The 15,211-nt window shown below is 31.6% G+C and overlaps 2 protein-coding genes across 2 annotated transcripts; one reads left to right on the top strand and one right to left on the bottom strand.

Moving 5' to 3' along the window:
• The first annotated feature begins 3,691 nt into the window (after positions 1 to 3,691).
• Positions 3,692 to 5,450, top strand: LOC105116258 (oleosin 18.2 kDa-like). The gene has a single exon (XM_011013521.1). The coding sequence runs from the start codon at positions 4,559 to 4,561 to the stop codon at positions 5,003 to 5,005; it is 447 nt and encodes a 148-aa protein (XP_011011823.1). The 5' UTR covers positions 3,692 to 4,558; the 3' UTR covers positions 5,006 to 5,450.
• Positions 5,451 to 7,817: 2,367 nt separating this feature from the next.
• LOC105116257 (WD repeat-containing protein 82-like) lies at positions 7,818 to 11,457 on the bottom strand. Its single transcript, XM_011013519.1, has 10 exons — positions 11,241 to 11,457; positions 11,015 to 11,115; positions 10,806 to 10,915; positions 10,570 to 10,636; positions 10,001 to 10,100; positions 9,777 to 9,893; positions 9,565 to 9,702; positions 9,314 to 9,395; positions 8,916 to 8,965; positions 7,818 to 8,192 (listed from the first exon to the last, which is right to left on the bottom strand). Exons 1-10 carry the CDS (start codon positions 11,439 to 11,441, stop codon positions 8,007 to 8,009), a joined length of 1,152 nt encoding a protein of 383 aa, XP_011011821.1. The 5' UTR covers positions 11,442 to 11,457; the 3' UTR covers positions 7,818 to 8,006.
• Between the last annotated feature and the right edge of the window lie 3,754 nt (positions 11,458 to 15,211).

The following is a 15,211-nucleotide window of genomic DNA, read 5'->3' as shown; positions in this document are numbered from 1 at the left end:
CACATTTTACATCAAAATCCGAATTTGACCTTGTCTAGATCGTATTAGTAGGTATTTCCTTTTGTTTCATTTCCATGTAAAACAAAGAAGCATGCATGGATGTTGGCCTTTCTTTTGTTTATATGTAATGTATGCATGTGCTTACTCGCGCTTCCTAAGTTTTATTGACGATAAATTGTAATATGGTGTATGAGTTTTATTTTTAGTTTAAGGTTTGTATATACATGAAGCTTTTAGTTGGTATATAGTTTAGGTTCATCTTACCCTTGTCCAATGATAATTATATGCTCAATTTTTATTTTGTGATATTAAAGAATTACTTCATTAAGATTCTTTTTGTTAATATCGCATATGGCTAAGTCTCTTTCTCATATATATATAAACTAGAAAATATTCTTGTATGTTTTGATTTTTGATCTTGTTTAGCATTTTTCCAAAAAAAAAATATTTATTGCATGCATTTTGGAGTTTTATAACAAGTTTATAAAACTCATTGAAGTTTGGCTCACATTAAAAGGTCTATAAGGCTGATATTCCTAAAATCTTTAAAAAGTCCATATTGGTTTTCTAAAAACCCATTTAAAGAATGTTTTGCTATTCACATTTGATATTTAAGGGAAATGAACTAAATACAGATCATTTCTTTGGATATTAACAGGAGGAGTGCATCCTTTTGATTTTTTTAAACAATAAAATTTCTAGTCCAATATTCATTAGTAACAAAATTAGAAGTATTTCATTTTCAATTTAATAGTCATCAATAATAAAATTAAAAGTATTAAACTTTTAGTTTAATATTTACCGATAAAAAATTAGGAGTAGTAAGAAGATTGTTAATTTAATATTTATAGATTATTACTGAGTATGAATTAGGAGTATTAAGTCTTCATTCAATAAATATTGCAAGCAAAACCCTAGTGCTATAATATAGGTGAGCCTTATCAAGGCACCTTCTAAAGACCTTTCCAATGATTTAAGTTGGGTTTAATGAGCCTAACATAGATCCATAGATCATTTGACGACATCACTTGATCGATAATTAATCAGAAGTTATAACCACGAGTGACCAACCTTAAAATTATCAATTCACTAAGTGTTATCCAAAGGTAATAACTAAGAATGGAAAAAATAAACCAAATTTTAGAATGGCTAAGTTTAAACCAACAATTGTGTTTTAACTCATTACAATAAACTCATTATCATCTTATAGATAGATCATCGATAAACTAGACACAATAAATTATTAGTAATATAAGAAAAAATTAGTAATGTAACTTACCTCAGATAAAATACTTTAAGGTGATAGTATTTTATCTCTAGCATAAATAATCACTTATCATAGATTTTTGTTAAATAGTTAGGGTTTTAAATGATTATAATATTAGGTGACGACTTTTCTTTCCATTTTTACCCTATTTTCCAAACATAAAACAATTTATTTTTATAGGCTCGCTGCAATATTAGGTGCAATATGTCTGTGAAAACAAGGATGTTCTTGTTTGGATACACTTACTTCTTCTACGTGAATATGCTTTTCTATTACTTGCTTTACTATAAGAAGAGTTTTATCTATGAAGGTGTATAGTCATTTCCACATGGAATAATTATGAATTCCATTTATTAATGCCTCTATAGCAACAAGTCTAATCAATCCTTCCACCTTAAACATCTTCTTGTTAAATCTTTTCATTTTCATTTTAAGTTGAGTAATGGAAAAAAGTTTAGTTAAGCTTTTTTTAACAGGTATACAAATTCTAAAATGTGCAATGACGTTACTACGCAAGTAAAAAAATAAAAAAACTAATGATATAACCAAGTTCTAAAACATGGTATCAAACTCATATAAATCCATAAAATATAATGGAAAAGATTTTACACGTAGCATTGCTATCATGTATTACCAACTCAAGGTTACTCCTAACATTTTATACATATTCTCAAAGGTTAATGAGTTTATCATAGTTATATAGATTCATCTTCGTGGTGTTAAAGTTGATATGATCAAAAGATTGATGTTTTCTTTCAAGTGCAGGAGTGTCTAAGTAATAAATAATCCGGCAAGACCAGAGTTGAACCATAGAGAGGTTAACTATATAAATTATGACAACAACAACAACAATAATAATAAATTAAAAAGGATTTTGAGATTGTAAGATTAATGTAAGGATTAAACAATGATAAAAACAACTATCAGGAAAACCATGATAAAAATGCACTTTTAAGTACTAATCATATAGTATAAATTCTTATTACTCAATAGAAACCACACATAAAGGAAGTTCCAATCGGATTATAAATTGTTAACATGAGTATATTAGTTATCTTACTCGAATAATATTTATACAATTTATGTTAACAACAAATCAAGTTCCTTTCATAGCACAAGTGTCGGTTATACCATACGATTTGTGCTATAAAAGTACCAAGTTTTTGTTGTACCAAAGTTATGCAATATAAATCTAAATTAATCATTTGACAAGAAAAGTATTAAGAGTGAATAAGATAACAAATACAAAACATGTTCACCTTGACATGATAAACTTAGCTAAACATAATGAAAAAGAGAAACATAAATAAACAAGATAAGAATATAAATAAGATATAAGTTAACTAAGTAAAGAAAAGGAAATGAGACGCATAAACAAGAGATTAATATAAGCAAAACTTAAGCATTATAATAAAGAGAGAGCAAAAGTATGATCTTGATCTGAAAATAAAGATACTTAAATGCATGTCAAATACCTCCTTTTATATGCCAAAATTGAGAATTATTAATTTGTTGACTAATTGTTGAGATGTCATTACTAATATTAGAATTATTAATTTGTTGACTAATTATTGAGATGTCGTTACTAATATTATAATTTAGATAGACTTAAATCATGAAAGTTCTAGGAAATTGTCTCAGTTTTCCAGGATAAAAGTTGGGGTCATTTGGACTTTTAGAACTCAAGATATAGGCTAAACACTGAATATCATCTAAGTTGCATGACAGATTCAAATTTCTACGTTGTTGTTAAGATTCAGACTTCCAAACAGTATAATTGATTATTGCCTTCCCATGAAAGTTTTAGGCCTATGTCTTAGCTTTTTATCCATATAAAGTAGACATAAATATAAGTTCTACAGCTCTAGTTATGATCCAATTATCGAACAATGTTCCAGTTTGGACTAAACCAGAATATCTTTTCTAAGCTTCACCCTCTCTTTATCCTTTCAATTTCAGTATTTCAACTCATCAATCAATCCTTTTATTTATGTGATAGGCTTGCATTTAGGATAACCATTTACCATAAATTAAAAATATCTTATAGTATTAGACTTGTTATTATAAAACATGATTTAATTAAAAAATTATTGATACTTCAAGTGCAAAATGATAATATACAACCCTGATAAAAATATATTTTTAAGTACTAATTAAAAATCCTCTCAAGTGTTTAATATATTTTAGGACAACAAGAAATTTCTTATTTGATGAGTAAGGTATTTATTTTTCTTTCATCATTGTGTGGCCTATGTCTCAAAACTATCAAGACTATCAAGACTATTAGAGTGAGGTCTTAAAAGATGGTGGTGGTAATTCCTATGACCATGACCACAACATGCCAATAAAGATGCATAAGAGTTGATGCATTGATAGAGAGATTGATTATCCTTGAAAATCTTTTAAACAAATTAATTTTTGTTTACTTATTTTCATAGATAACACCACTTATGAATTCGTTGAAACATCAAAATGATATTAAGCTTTCCATGGTGAATCTTGAGCTTGAGTGCCGGGCTTGGTGAACCTTGCAAAAACAAGTCTCTTACATAAGTAGAGAGGAGTGAAGAGTGGGGGGTAGCTCACCTGACGACGAGGGCTAGGGATTTGACGAGAGGATGTGATGGCGAGAAGTTAGGCTCTTAAAATAACAAAGACCGTGCAAGCAACCCACTAATAACCAATAAACAAATGGGTGAATATTCTTGCACGAAGATGTGGATCTATTAGAGACGTGTATATCAAAACTTGATAGGTTGTAATTAGTGAAGGGCCATCACAATTTTTTTCTTTTAGTGTTTCCGATCAAATATAATTGTATGTGTTCTTAACATAAATCAAAATATAAGATTCATGCCGAAAATAACCCAATAATTACAGTATCAATTAATTTATCAATTCCAGTAGCTCGAGAAACTTTTGTGATCTCAATTGATACAAAAATAAACCAGGGAAGGATTGTTCTCACGGTAACAACCAATGTTCAGGTGAAGCCAAAAACCCACGCATTTCCATGCATAAAAGCACAAATCAACAATTTTTACTGACCTGCAATGGCAATGTGGCACAAAGATCCCCATCTTCACAAGCCTCCTCATCTTCTTTTACGTTTTTCAGTGTTTTCTTTTCTCTACATTTCTTTGTTTTTTGTTATTTTCCCGAACAGAGGCCCTGAAACTTGTTTCTCATGCAAAACCCTTACTCATCATCTTACCCTTTAACGTGTCGCCATGTTGCACTTCCCACTCCTCTTTAAGACACCACCACCTCGAAGTCGCGTTACCATCGCCAATGGTTGATCGTAAGCAGCCACACCAAGTGCAAGCGCATGGCTTGGGGGGTCCACAACAGCAAGGGCCATCAGCCTCCCAAGTCCTAGCTGTGCTCACAATGCTACCTGTAGGTGGTGGGCTTCTTGCACTTGCAGGTATAACCCTAGTAGGCACCCTGATCTGTCTGACTGTCACCACCCCTCGTTTTATTCTGTTCAGCCCCGTTCTAGTCCCACCTGCCCTTCTTATTGTGTTTGCGGTGACCTCGTTTTTGGCTTCTGGGGCCTTAGGGCTGACAGGGTTCAGGTCGCTATCCTGGGTTGCTAGGTACGTCCAGGAGGCTACCCGGACCATGCCGGAGAGACTGGACCAGGCAAAGAGGCGCATGCAAGGCATGGCAGGTTATGTGGGGCAGAGGGCCGGGAAATCCAGAGGAAGGCACATAAAAGGACATGAAATCAAGTGAGGAATAGTGTTGGTTTCTAGGGTTCTACATGCGAAGGCTGGTTTTGCAGAGGTACTTTGTTGTATGTAGTTGTAAGAGACCTCGATTGCGAGGTAGAATGGAGTTTGGTTTATGAGCTCTACCCTTAGAAAGTGAGAATTTGGTGTTTTGTGTTCTGGGTTCAATTGCTGAATTTGAATGCCATCTTCTATGCGTTTTCTTTTGTAATCTCCAGAATTTCAGGTTTCTCACCACTTGCCAGAAAATCTCAATTCGATTGTTCATTTATAATAGTTCAGCCACTTGGACTCATTTCAGTAGCTTGCCAAAAGGAAAAAGGAGGTATAAAACAAAAAAGAGGAAAAGTTGCAATGATATCCAGACTTTGAATTATCTCTTGATCATCAACAATGATTTTATCATTTTTCTTGATTTTCATTTATCTTTCAACTTTAGAATACGCATACAGAATCTTGATTTTCATTTATCTTTCAACTTTAGAATACGCATACTTCTGTCCAGTTACGAGAAGAAATTTGGATCTCTTTTTTTTTTAAGCATAGAAGGTTCTCTGCGGAACCATGAAAATTGTTGAACAATTTGTATAGTCCTGAGTCAGCCAGAGTGTTAGGGGATTACATAGATTATCGAACCAAAAATACATGATCCCTTTATCAATTGTCTGCTTCCTTGAAGATAAATGCAAATGCACCGTGACATGGTTTGATGGCAAAAACAGGGTCTAAAACGACATGAATATAGGAAGTTCTCTAGCAAAATTAACGCTGGTAACGCATAAAAATTCAAACAAGGAGTTGCATATTTCAGGAAACGTTTAGGGTAGATCCTTTTAAGGCTACGGTGATGTGGTGTTTGCCACTGGCTCATTGGTTTTAAAGGATGGTCATCTGGTGTTTTCCACTGGCTCGTTGGTTTTAAAGGATGGTCATCTGATGTTTTCCACTCGCTCATTCGTTTTGAAGGAATGTTCAGGATTAACTAAAGATTTTCTTGACTTCTCATTGGTTTTACGATGATTTGGTGTCTTTTTTATTTTTTTAATATAATAAAAACAAACTTTTCCTTCTGGCATTAATAAAATTAAAAGGTGGTCACTGAAAACTTTCTGGGCTTCTCATTAGTTTTACGATGATTTGGTGTCTTTTTTATTTTTTTAACATAATAAAAATAAACTTTTCCTTCTAAAATCAATAAAATTAAAAGGTGTTCACTAAAGACTTTCTTGGCTTCTTTTTAGTTTTTTTTTTATTATTTATATGTGTGGAAGTATGTATTTAACCTTAGAAAAGATAAAAAAAAGTAAAAATTTCACATGGAGTGTTTTTGTACTTTCACATCAATATTTTGTGTAATTACTAAGGTTATTGAAGACATTTTAGTATTTTTACGTTATTTTTTAAATTTTTTAGTTAGAAAAAATATTAACACGTGTGCAACATACTCCAACAAATAGATGGCATCCACATCATTTAAGCGGCGTATATGACACTATTTAGTAGTCAAATCTAACTTTCTAGCTTCTCTACATGTGTCATCGTGTTGTTTTTCACACAGTTTGATATGTGATGATATATGATAATCAGATGGTCATCAACAGTTTGATATGTGATGATATACGATAATCAGATGGTCATCACCGGTGATCATTTGATTTGTTTTCATGCTTTCTCTTCCCTAACAAGTCAAGTATATCATTAGTGATGATATATGATAATCAGATGGTCATCAACAGTTTGATATGTGATGATATACGATAATCAGATGGTCATCACCGGTGATCATTTGATTTGTTTTCATGCTTTCTCTTCCCTAACAAGTCAAGTATAGCATTATTTTTTTTTGTTTTTTTATTTTATAAAATAGTTTTTCAATTACAATTTCTCATGTCTTGTTTTTCATTTCAATCTTTTTTTTATTTTTATTTTTTTCTTAACCCTTTTGTTGAAGTTTTTTTGGCTTTTGATTTAATTATTTAATCAAATTTTTTGTTGTTTTATTTTTTTCTAGTTTGAACCTTATTTTTTTATTTGTTTTTTCATTTGTCAAAGCTTTTTTTCAATTCAATTTAACCATCTAATTAAAATTTTTTATTTGCCCTCTAATTAATGGTTTTTATTTCACCCTTATTTTTATTTGAATTCTTTTGTATAATTGATTTTTTTTTCTATTTTATCTATCAACATTTAATTTATTGGGTATTCAGCTTCGTACAATAGTATTGTTCTACATCAATTTTTTTAATATTTGTTTTGTGATTATCTTCAATTGCTTTTCTATGAGTTTATCATGATCTCATGGTCTAGGTTACGAGTATTACATGTTATTTTTTAATATAAGTTTTGTTTAATTGTTTTATTTGTGTTTGATTTTTCAAGATATTATTATAATCTATATACACACACACACACACACACACACACAAATAAACTTTATTTTTTAAAATAAAAAATATTTATTTTTAAATAATATTACTAATATATTTGACCTTACATAATATTTTTTAGAGCATCAGTCATTCTTTTATTTGTGTTTAACTTTTAAATCATTAGTTTTTTAAGGTGAATTTATTTTTTATTAATTTAAATAAATAAATTTAATAAACATAATCAATGAACATCTCATTTGTATGGTTAAATATTTTGATTTATATTTATTTTTTTATTTTTTTTGTTATTATTAACTATTTTTTAAATTTATTTATGGTTATCAATTTATTTAATTATATACAAAACATGCCGATATTTTTTTGAAATAAAATATTAAAAGTATATGACGGAGTAGCTAGTGGGTGCCTGTATAACAGGAAAAAAAAGATTTGAAATCACGAGATCCAAACACTGAATAAAAGTATTGTGATACAGAAACTCGGTCCGATTCAAGCACACACCAAAATTTTGGCCCAACAAAGGGTACATTAGTTTACCAGGATTTCCATTGCACATAACAAGCTAAGCGCCTAGGATTCCTAGTAAGCATAAACAAAAAAAGAGGTTACCTGGATTCATTGTTGAGTTACATGTTCAGATGGAGCTGCACCTTCAGTGTCCATGGGACGAGGATCGACAGTTGGTTTGGAGCTGTCAGGTATCCAAAACGTTAGAACAGTAGAGGCAGCAACGAACATGGCACGACGAGGAGCCCATTTCAAGCATAATGCAATGCCTATGTGACTGTTCCAGCATGACACCTGCAAAAGCACACCATTTTACATTGCCATCTCAACTCTCATTGATGAATGAAGCCTGTTTTTGTGCAAACTAGTACCTCAACCCAAGAGATTAATTCAGCACAACTACTATCATTTTCGAAATGATCAATTGATGATAGCTTAGCCATGCAGAAATTTTTCCAATAGGAAATTCAAAATTCGTAATTTTTCAACACAATAAATAAGGAAAAGTTGAATATCTATGAAGGTTGTTTTCATGGCCACTACTTCAATAGTGCTTTTACAAACGCGCAAGTAGATTTTTTTTTTTCTTTTCTTTTCAAACGCAAGTAGACGATGTTAAGGATATTCAATTTGCCACACAGGTGCCAATCCAACTAGCGGGATTCCCCTTGGTTGCAAAGGGGAATCTACACTACCTGGGCAGTAGGCACATATACTCTGCTTCCACATTGACATGTTGCAGAATTCTGAACAATCACTAGGCCTAATATACATACAGAAAGAAAATGTAACTAAGGAACTATAGTGATGTCCGGAGAGACTTCACCAGCCAAATACGTGGAGGTAAAGTGGTAAAAAAACAAAGATCTTTAACATCCTTGCACTATATGACATCTTTCTAACGAGAGTCAAAGGGGTGCACACCCTAGCTACATTGAATTCCATTTTTTTTTTCTGCCATGACTGCCCTGTGCAATTAGAAAACCCAATCAGACAAAATATTGAGATGAACCATACCTCATTTTGCATGTTGATGTTCCAGGCATGCAAGGTTCCATCTCCTGAGCCTGTACAGAAAAAATGTTAGCACCATTTCAGTACTCCAAATAGAGAACATCGAAAGACTAAGTTGAAATTTGCATCTCACTATGCTACATTAGATGATAGCTCAAAACCATCATGAGTTGTATTGTATTGTTGTTCGTTAAAAAAAAACCACAGCAGGTGACATTAGCATAAATGCTTATCATGCGATTATTAGTGGTAGCTTTTAAACTTTGAACAACATTAGTTTCAAAACTCAAACTGATGGCATTGACATTCAACCTCATATATCATATTAGTTTTCTTTGGGTAAAATGGGAATGGATATGATTTAACATTTTATTAGGAGAATTGAACCAAAAATCAGATACCTGATACCACATATTGGCCATCTGGGGTAAAAGTAGCCTCTATAGTTGTACTGGGAGATGGTTCCAAACTGAAGCCACATCGCTGCAAGAGGAAAAGTTTAGATTGATCACTTAACCCATAATACATAAACAGAACAGTGTACAAGCTTCTTTAGAATCAAATCAACAGGACATTGGGCCGGCTTTAAGGAGATAATGAATCAGATACTTTTAAAGACCCTAAACAGAAGTGTTCATCCCAGGAAGCTAACCTTATCTCCACCATATGCATCAAGAACATAGATGTTGTTACTCGTGGTCGTCAATAGCATTGATTTGCCATCATTGCTGAATTTAATATCACAAACCTCAGCTGTATCTCCACCAACTAAAAAGGTGTCAAAGGGACCCTACAATTAGAGATACAGGTCAAACTCAGCAGAATAATAAAGCAAAATCATGTCGTTGCTTAGAAGATACAAACCTTGTCATAGGATCGTGAATCAAACAGTTTAATAGCACCCCCTTCCATTGCCACAGCAAAGACAAGACCTTGTTGGTCATATGCAACTGTGGGTCTACCACGTAAACGCAAAATTCCCTGAAAACTATAACAGTGAGCATAAATACAAGCTGTTTGGAATAAGATTGTAGATTGGTCATCACAACTGCCTCACATCAAAAGTTAATGCTAAACCAGAAGCAAACCTGGCAGGCATTTACGCGAAGATCCCATATTCTAATGCTGTGGTCAAGAGAGCTGGACATGAAGCTATCATTAATTGGAGACATGCAGAGCGAAACAACCCTACAACATGATATATATATATATATATATATATATATATATATAAATTCATGTTAGCTTCATGAGATGGAAGACACATTTGAGATTGGGAAAAATAAAAAAGTGACAAGAATCTAAACTACCCTAAATAAGCCACGGCAATGTGTGAATGTGATACAATAAAATGTAAACAGATGAGGGAAGCACCCATTTTCTGTTTTTACAACATATACATGTAATCATCAGGTAGAATGGTAAAAGCAAAGCACTTCTGCCATCAAGGATTCGGCTTATGGTAAATAACTTGAATCTGAGATGTAGTGCCCATATTCGAATACCCCACCCGCAACCACCGAAAACAAATAAAAACATGAAAGCAATGTTGTCAAAAGATAGATGATATTGACTTTGACTGCAAGAAAACAAAACAAAATACAAAGTAATTTTTGCAAGAAACCACTATCTGTGCTGATTACTAAAGAAGCTATACTTGTCTTTATGGCCTTTGAAGTAGCGAAGACATCGATTATCATACAATGATAGATAACGTAATGATTCTGCAAAATAAATAAGTAAATATCATAACACCCACTCAATCATCACAACATACATATATACATATACATACATACATGTATGTATGTATATGTATATGTATATATACGTGTATATGTGTATGTATGTACGTATGCAAAACAAGAAAAGAAAATGTAGACCAGAGCAGACCTCCGGTAGAATCTAAATGGTATACTGAGGAACAAATAACGGAGCTAGGGTGATGCGTGAAACATATTCGATCTGTACCGTGTTTCTTGTGATAAGTAGTCTTCAGCAATCTGAAATATTCAATTACCAAAAAAAACTTACAATAATAATATCCCATACTAAAATTAAATTTATTATTTAAAAAAAAAAGAAGCAGAGAACTGACTTACTTGGCACTTGCAATGTCGTAAAGACGAACCGAATCATCCTCGCTAGCTGTAACTAACAGATCATCTTTTCGATGAAAATCAACTGAATTAATCTTCCCTCCCTATATAAATTACAAAATTAATTATTAATTGCCTCTGTTTGAAAATTAAAACTCTATCTGGTGGAATGTGATTCTTTTGAGTTGAAATAAGGAAATGGAGGAAGGGGGAATATCGTGAAGCTTACAAAGTCGGAGAAAACGGCTCCGATAGACATACTGCGCACCGTATCATCATCGAGCTCTGTAGGCGATATCATAGCCACTGATATTGTCGGAGTCTGTCTATCTGGTTTCGATGGAGTTTGGACAAGGAAGAACGATTGATATTTTCTACGAAAAAATAAAAAAAAACAATATACTGATGCTGCTCCTCGTCCTCCAATCATAGTAGTGAAACCGGCCCGGTCGTCGGCTTTTAAACAGACAAAAGTCGGGTTTATAATTAATTAATGTTTTACATTGTGTTTTAAAAATGCTTTCCAAAAAATTTGATTTTTTTATTTTAAATTAATATATTTTTTATATTTTTAAATTATTTTAATATATTGATTTTAAAAATAATTCTTTTAAAAAATATCAATATACTTCTATAAATAAAAAATAATTTGAAAAACAACTATAATCAAACTTTTAAATATGCTATAAATTAGTTGAATTGAAATGACTCATAAAGTTAAACTCAAAATTCACCTCAATTCTTACATTTTCATATTTTATTTTAATAAATTAAAAATATATAAAATTACTTTATAAATATTCATTTTATATTTATATAGAATGTTTAGTAAATTTTCTATATGTGATAGCTACATATATCTTATTTCTATCTAAATGTTCTTAATTTTTATATATAAAATATTTATATATAGTTTATTTTCATATAAAATATTTTTAAAATTTTTCATATGATATGTCACGATATGCGGTATTGTGGTGATCATCCACCATCTAGGAAAACTGCATATGATTTATCTATGATAAAATATGAAGCGATAAAGAATTATTGTCTCTTATTAGTAAAAAATTAGAATGAAAATTACCACCTGGTATTCTAATTAGTAGGAACCATAATTGGTCTTAGAGATTGGATATAGAGACTAGTTACGTCAAAGGAAGGTATTAGCATCCCAACTACTCCCTGCATAAGGTTAACTGTATTGTTTTAATGTTTGATAAAAAATTAAAGTCGTATTGTGTTTTCTAATTGCATGTCTATCTAAAACTTAAGAAAAGTCCTGCTCAATAAGAATGTTCTTATCTTAACGTGGTAGAACATAACCGTTCTAGAGTCCGAAAAAAGAATACCTTTCTATTTTTTTATTGGGAAAATATTTTACGTATAAATTCATAATCTTTGATACTAAAACAAAACAAAATAACATTTTTATTGTTTTTGAAATTTTAGCTAATGTTCTCTTGACTTTAATAAACTAGTTATTAAATCCAAAATGCATGCTAAAATATTGTTTTTTGATATATGGAAAACGTAATATGACTTTTTTAGTCTTAAGACACTTGGTTGTATGCACAAAAATATATTTTTTCAAGTTTTTTTGTATTTTTGAAAGTTTTAATGAAAACCGGATATTTTAATACCGAATTTGTATTTTTATGACATAAAATACTGATCAATATTAATAAAAATAGCATAGAAAAATACACAAGAAAATCTCAAATTTTTCAAAAATAATTTTTGATGATTTTTTTTACTGGGCCGAGACCGGCTTAAAACAAAATTGGGCCATAACCAGCCCATAGATAATTGGTTACTTGCTATGAGCATAGTAACCAGTAAATTATAATTAGGTAGTTACTGTACTCTGCATAGTAGCATAATAACTACCTAATTATATTTTATTTGTTGCAAAATATGAATTACTCATGTTCTGCATGTAAATGAAACTAGAAGCCAAAACAGGGATAGAAGAATAGGAGAAGATTACCTGGCTATCATGCCTTGTAGTGGCAGAAGTGGTGGCTTGCGATATTGGTGGCAGCTCCTCTTCTGTTTTTTTCTTCCTCTTTTCTTCTAATTTTTTTTTGTTTTGTTTTGTTCTTTCTTACTCTTCGGGTCTTCTGTTCTGCTCCCTCTCTTCTCTTGTCTTCTCTGTTCTGTTCTCTTTTTTTGCCCCCTTGTGTCTTGTGCTCTCCCCTATATTTATAGGAAAACAAAGGGGAGAGAGGCAGGGGCGGACACTGTGCAGCCGCTCTAAAACAACTAACAGAGGAGCATGTCCCCTCTGTCTTTTCATCGCCTCATGGTAAGCCATGGGTCAGAGTTATAGCAAGTGGCTATGGTCGGTGTCTTTTTGATGTTTAGGAGAGAAGGAAAGGAGAAATGTCGGTGAAAACAAGGGAATGAAACCTTTTTCTTCCCTATTTTCTAAGCGTCTAAGAGAAGAAGAAAGGATGCAGTGCTGCTCAAAACAACATCGTTATAACCTTTTCCTTTCTTTTTTTTTAATAGTGTATGAAACGGCGTCGTTTCGGGAAAAACCCTCCGTTTCATTTAAATGAAAATGACGCCAAACTTATGTCAAAGTCCTAAATTTCAATTTTGATTAAAAATCAATGCAATTGCATCCCTGGCAAAAATCAAACAGTGGCCCTAAAGTTGGTCGCTTTTTTCACTTTGATCCTTGGTCTTGAAGTTATACAATTTGACCTTCAATTGAATAATAAACTTTTAATTTCTTTAATTGAACCCCTGATCAAGTTTTAATTACAACCATTTTATTTACACGTTTTTTCCAGTTTGGTCCTTGGTTTCAGATTTCTTCAATTAAATCCCTAATTGGCCATCAAACTTTAATATTTATGCAATTAAGCCCCTAATTTAACCAAATTAAATCTTATAAATTATAATTTGACCCCAGAACTTTAATTTCTTCCAATTAAAGCCCAAATTGACTCCAAAATCAATTTTTTTCAAATCAAATTCCCCATAAATTCAATTAAACCGTCAAAGTCCATAAACATCTAATTTTAGACTTTTCTTCCTTAAATTGAATTTTCTTTATCAATATGGCTCTCCATAGTCAACAAAATATTATCAAATGTTAATCTTTGTATTTTTAAACCTCATCAACCAATTTGTAACCATTTTTAGGGCATTTTGGCATCCTTTTCTCACTATTCTTATTTTTTTATATTTTTTTATTTTTTTAAAGAGAAAAAAATATGAATTAGGGAATAACATAAAAATGATTTATGACATGAGATATTAAAATTTTATTTCTAAAAAAAAAGGGCTTAGATCAACCCATATAATTTGAGAATCAATTCTTTAGTGACACGAACAAAAGATTAATGTCTTCTTCCAAGTGCAGAAGTGTCGAAGTAATAAATAATAAGGCAAGACTAGGGTCAAACCATAGGGAGATTAATTATATAAATTATAAACAACAATAATAATAGTAGTCGTAGTAGTAGTAGTAGTAGTAGAAGAAGAAGAAGAAGAAGAAGTTGATAAGAACTTTGAGATGGAATATTAACGTAAGAATTAAACAATGATAACAATAAATGTCAAGGTTAGAGGATCCACTATTGAAATGTCAAACAAATATATTATAAACTCTTATCACTGAGATGTTGGTGTAGTCCAAATCGGAATACTATTCGGTAATTGGATCATATTTGGAGCTGTAGATCTTGAATTTATATCTACTTTATATGGATGGAAATGTACGACATAGGCCTACAACTTTCATATGGAGTCTAAGATTTAAAAAGGCTATTTTCAAGTCCAAAATGTAGCAATAATGAAGAGGTCTGAATCTGTCCTGTAGCCTGATTACTGTTCAGTGTTTGGCCTATATCTGAAGTTTTAGAAGTGCAAATGACCTCAATTTTTTTTCTGGAAAGTTGAGACAATTTCCTATAATTTTCATGTTCTAAGTGGTTCCAATTTTGATGTTACCAATGATGTTTTGGGCAGACAAGAGAAGATAAGGATTGTCACCAAGTCAAGAGGTAGCCACCCACTCATCAATTAGTCATCAAATCAATAGTTTCCAGTTTTAGCCTATAAAAAGAGGCATTTTCCATACATTTAGGCATCTTGGTCTCTAGATCAACATCATGCTTTTGCTATCTCTCTTTGTATTTTTGTAATGCTTAAGTTTTATTTTCATTAATATCTTGTTTATGCCTTTCA

This window comes from Populus euphratica, unplaced genomic scaffold, assembly GCF_000495115.2.
Source record: "Populus euphratica unplaced genomic scaffold, PopEup_1.0 scaffold889.1, whole genome shotgun sequence".
NCBI lineage: Eukaryota > Viridiplantae > Streptophyta > Magnoliopsida > Malpighiales > Salicaceae > Populus > Populus euphratica.
The sequence above is the reverse complement of the archived record's forward strand: the minus strand, read 5'-3'. Positions and strand labels throughout refer to the sequence as shown.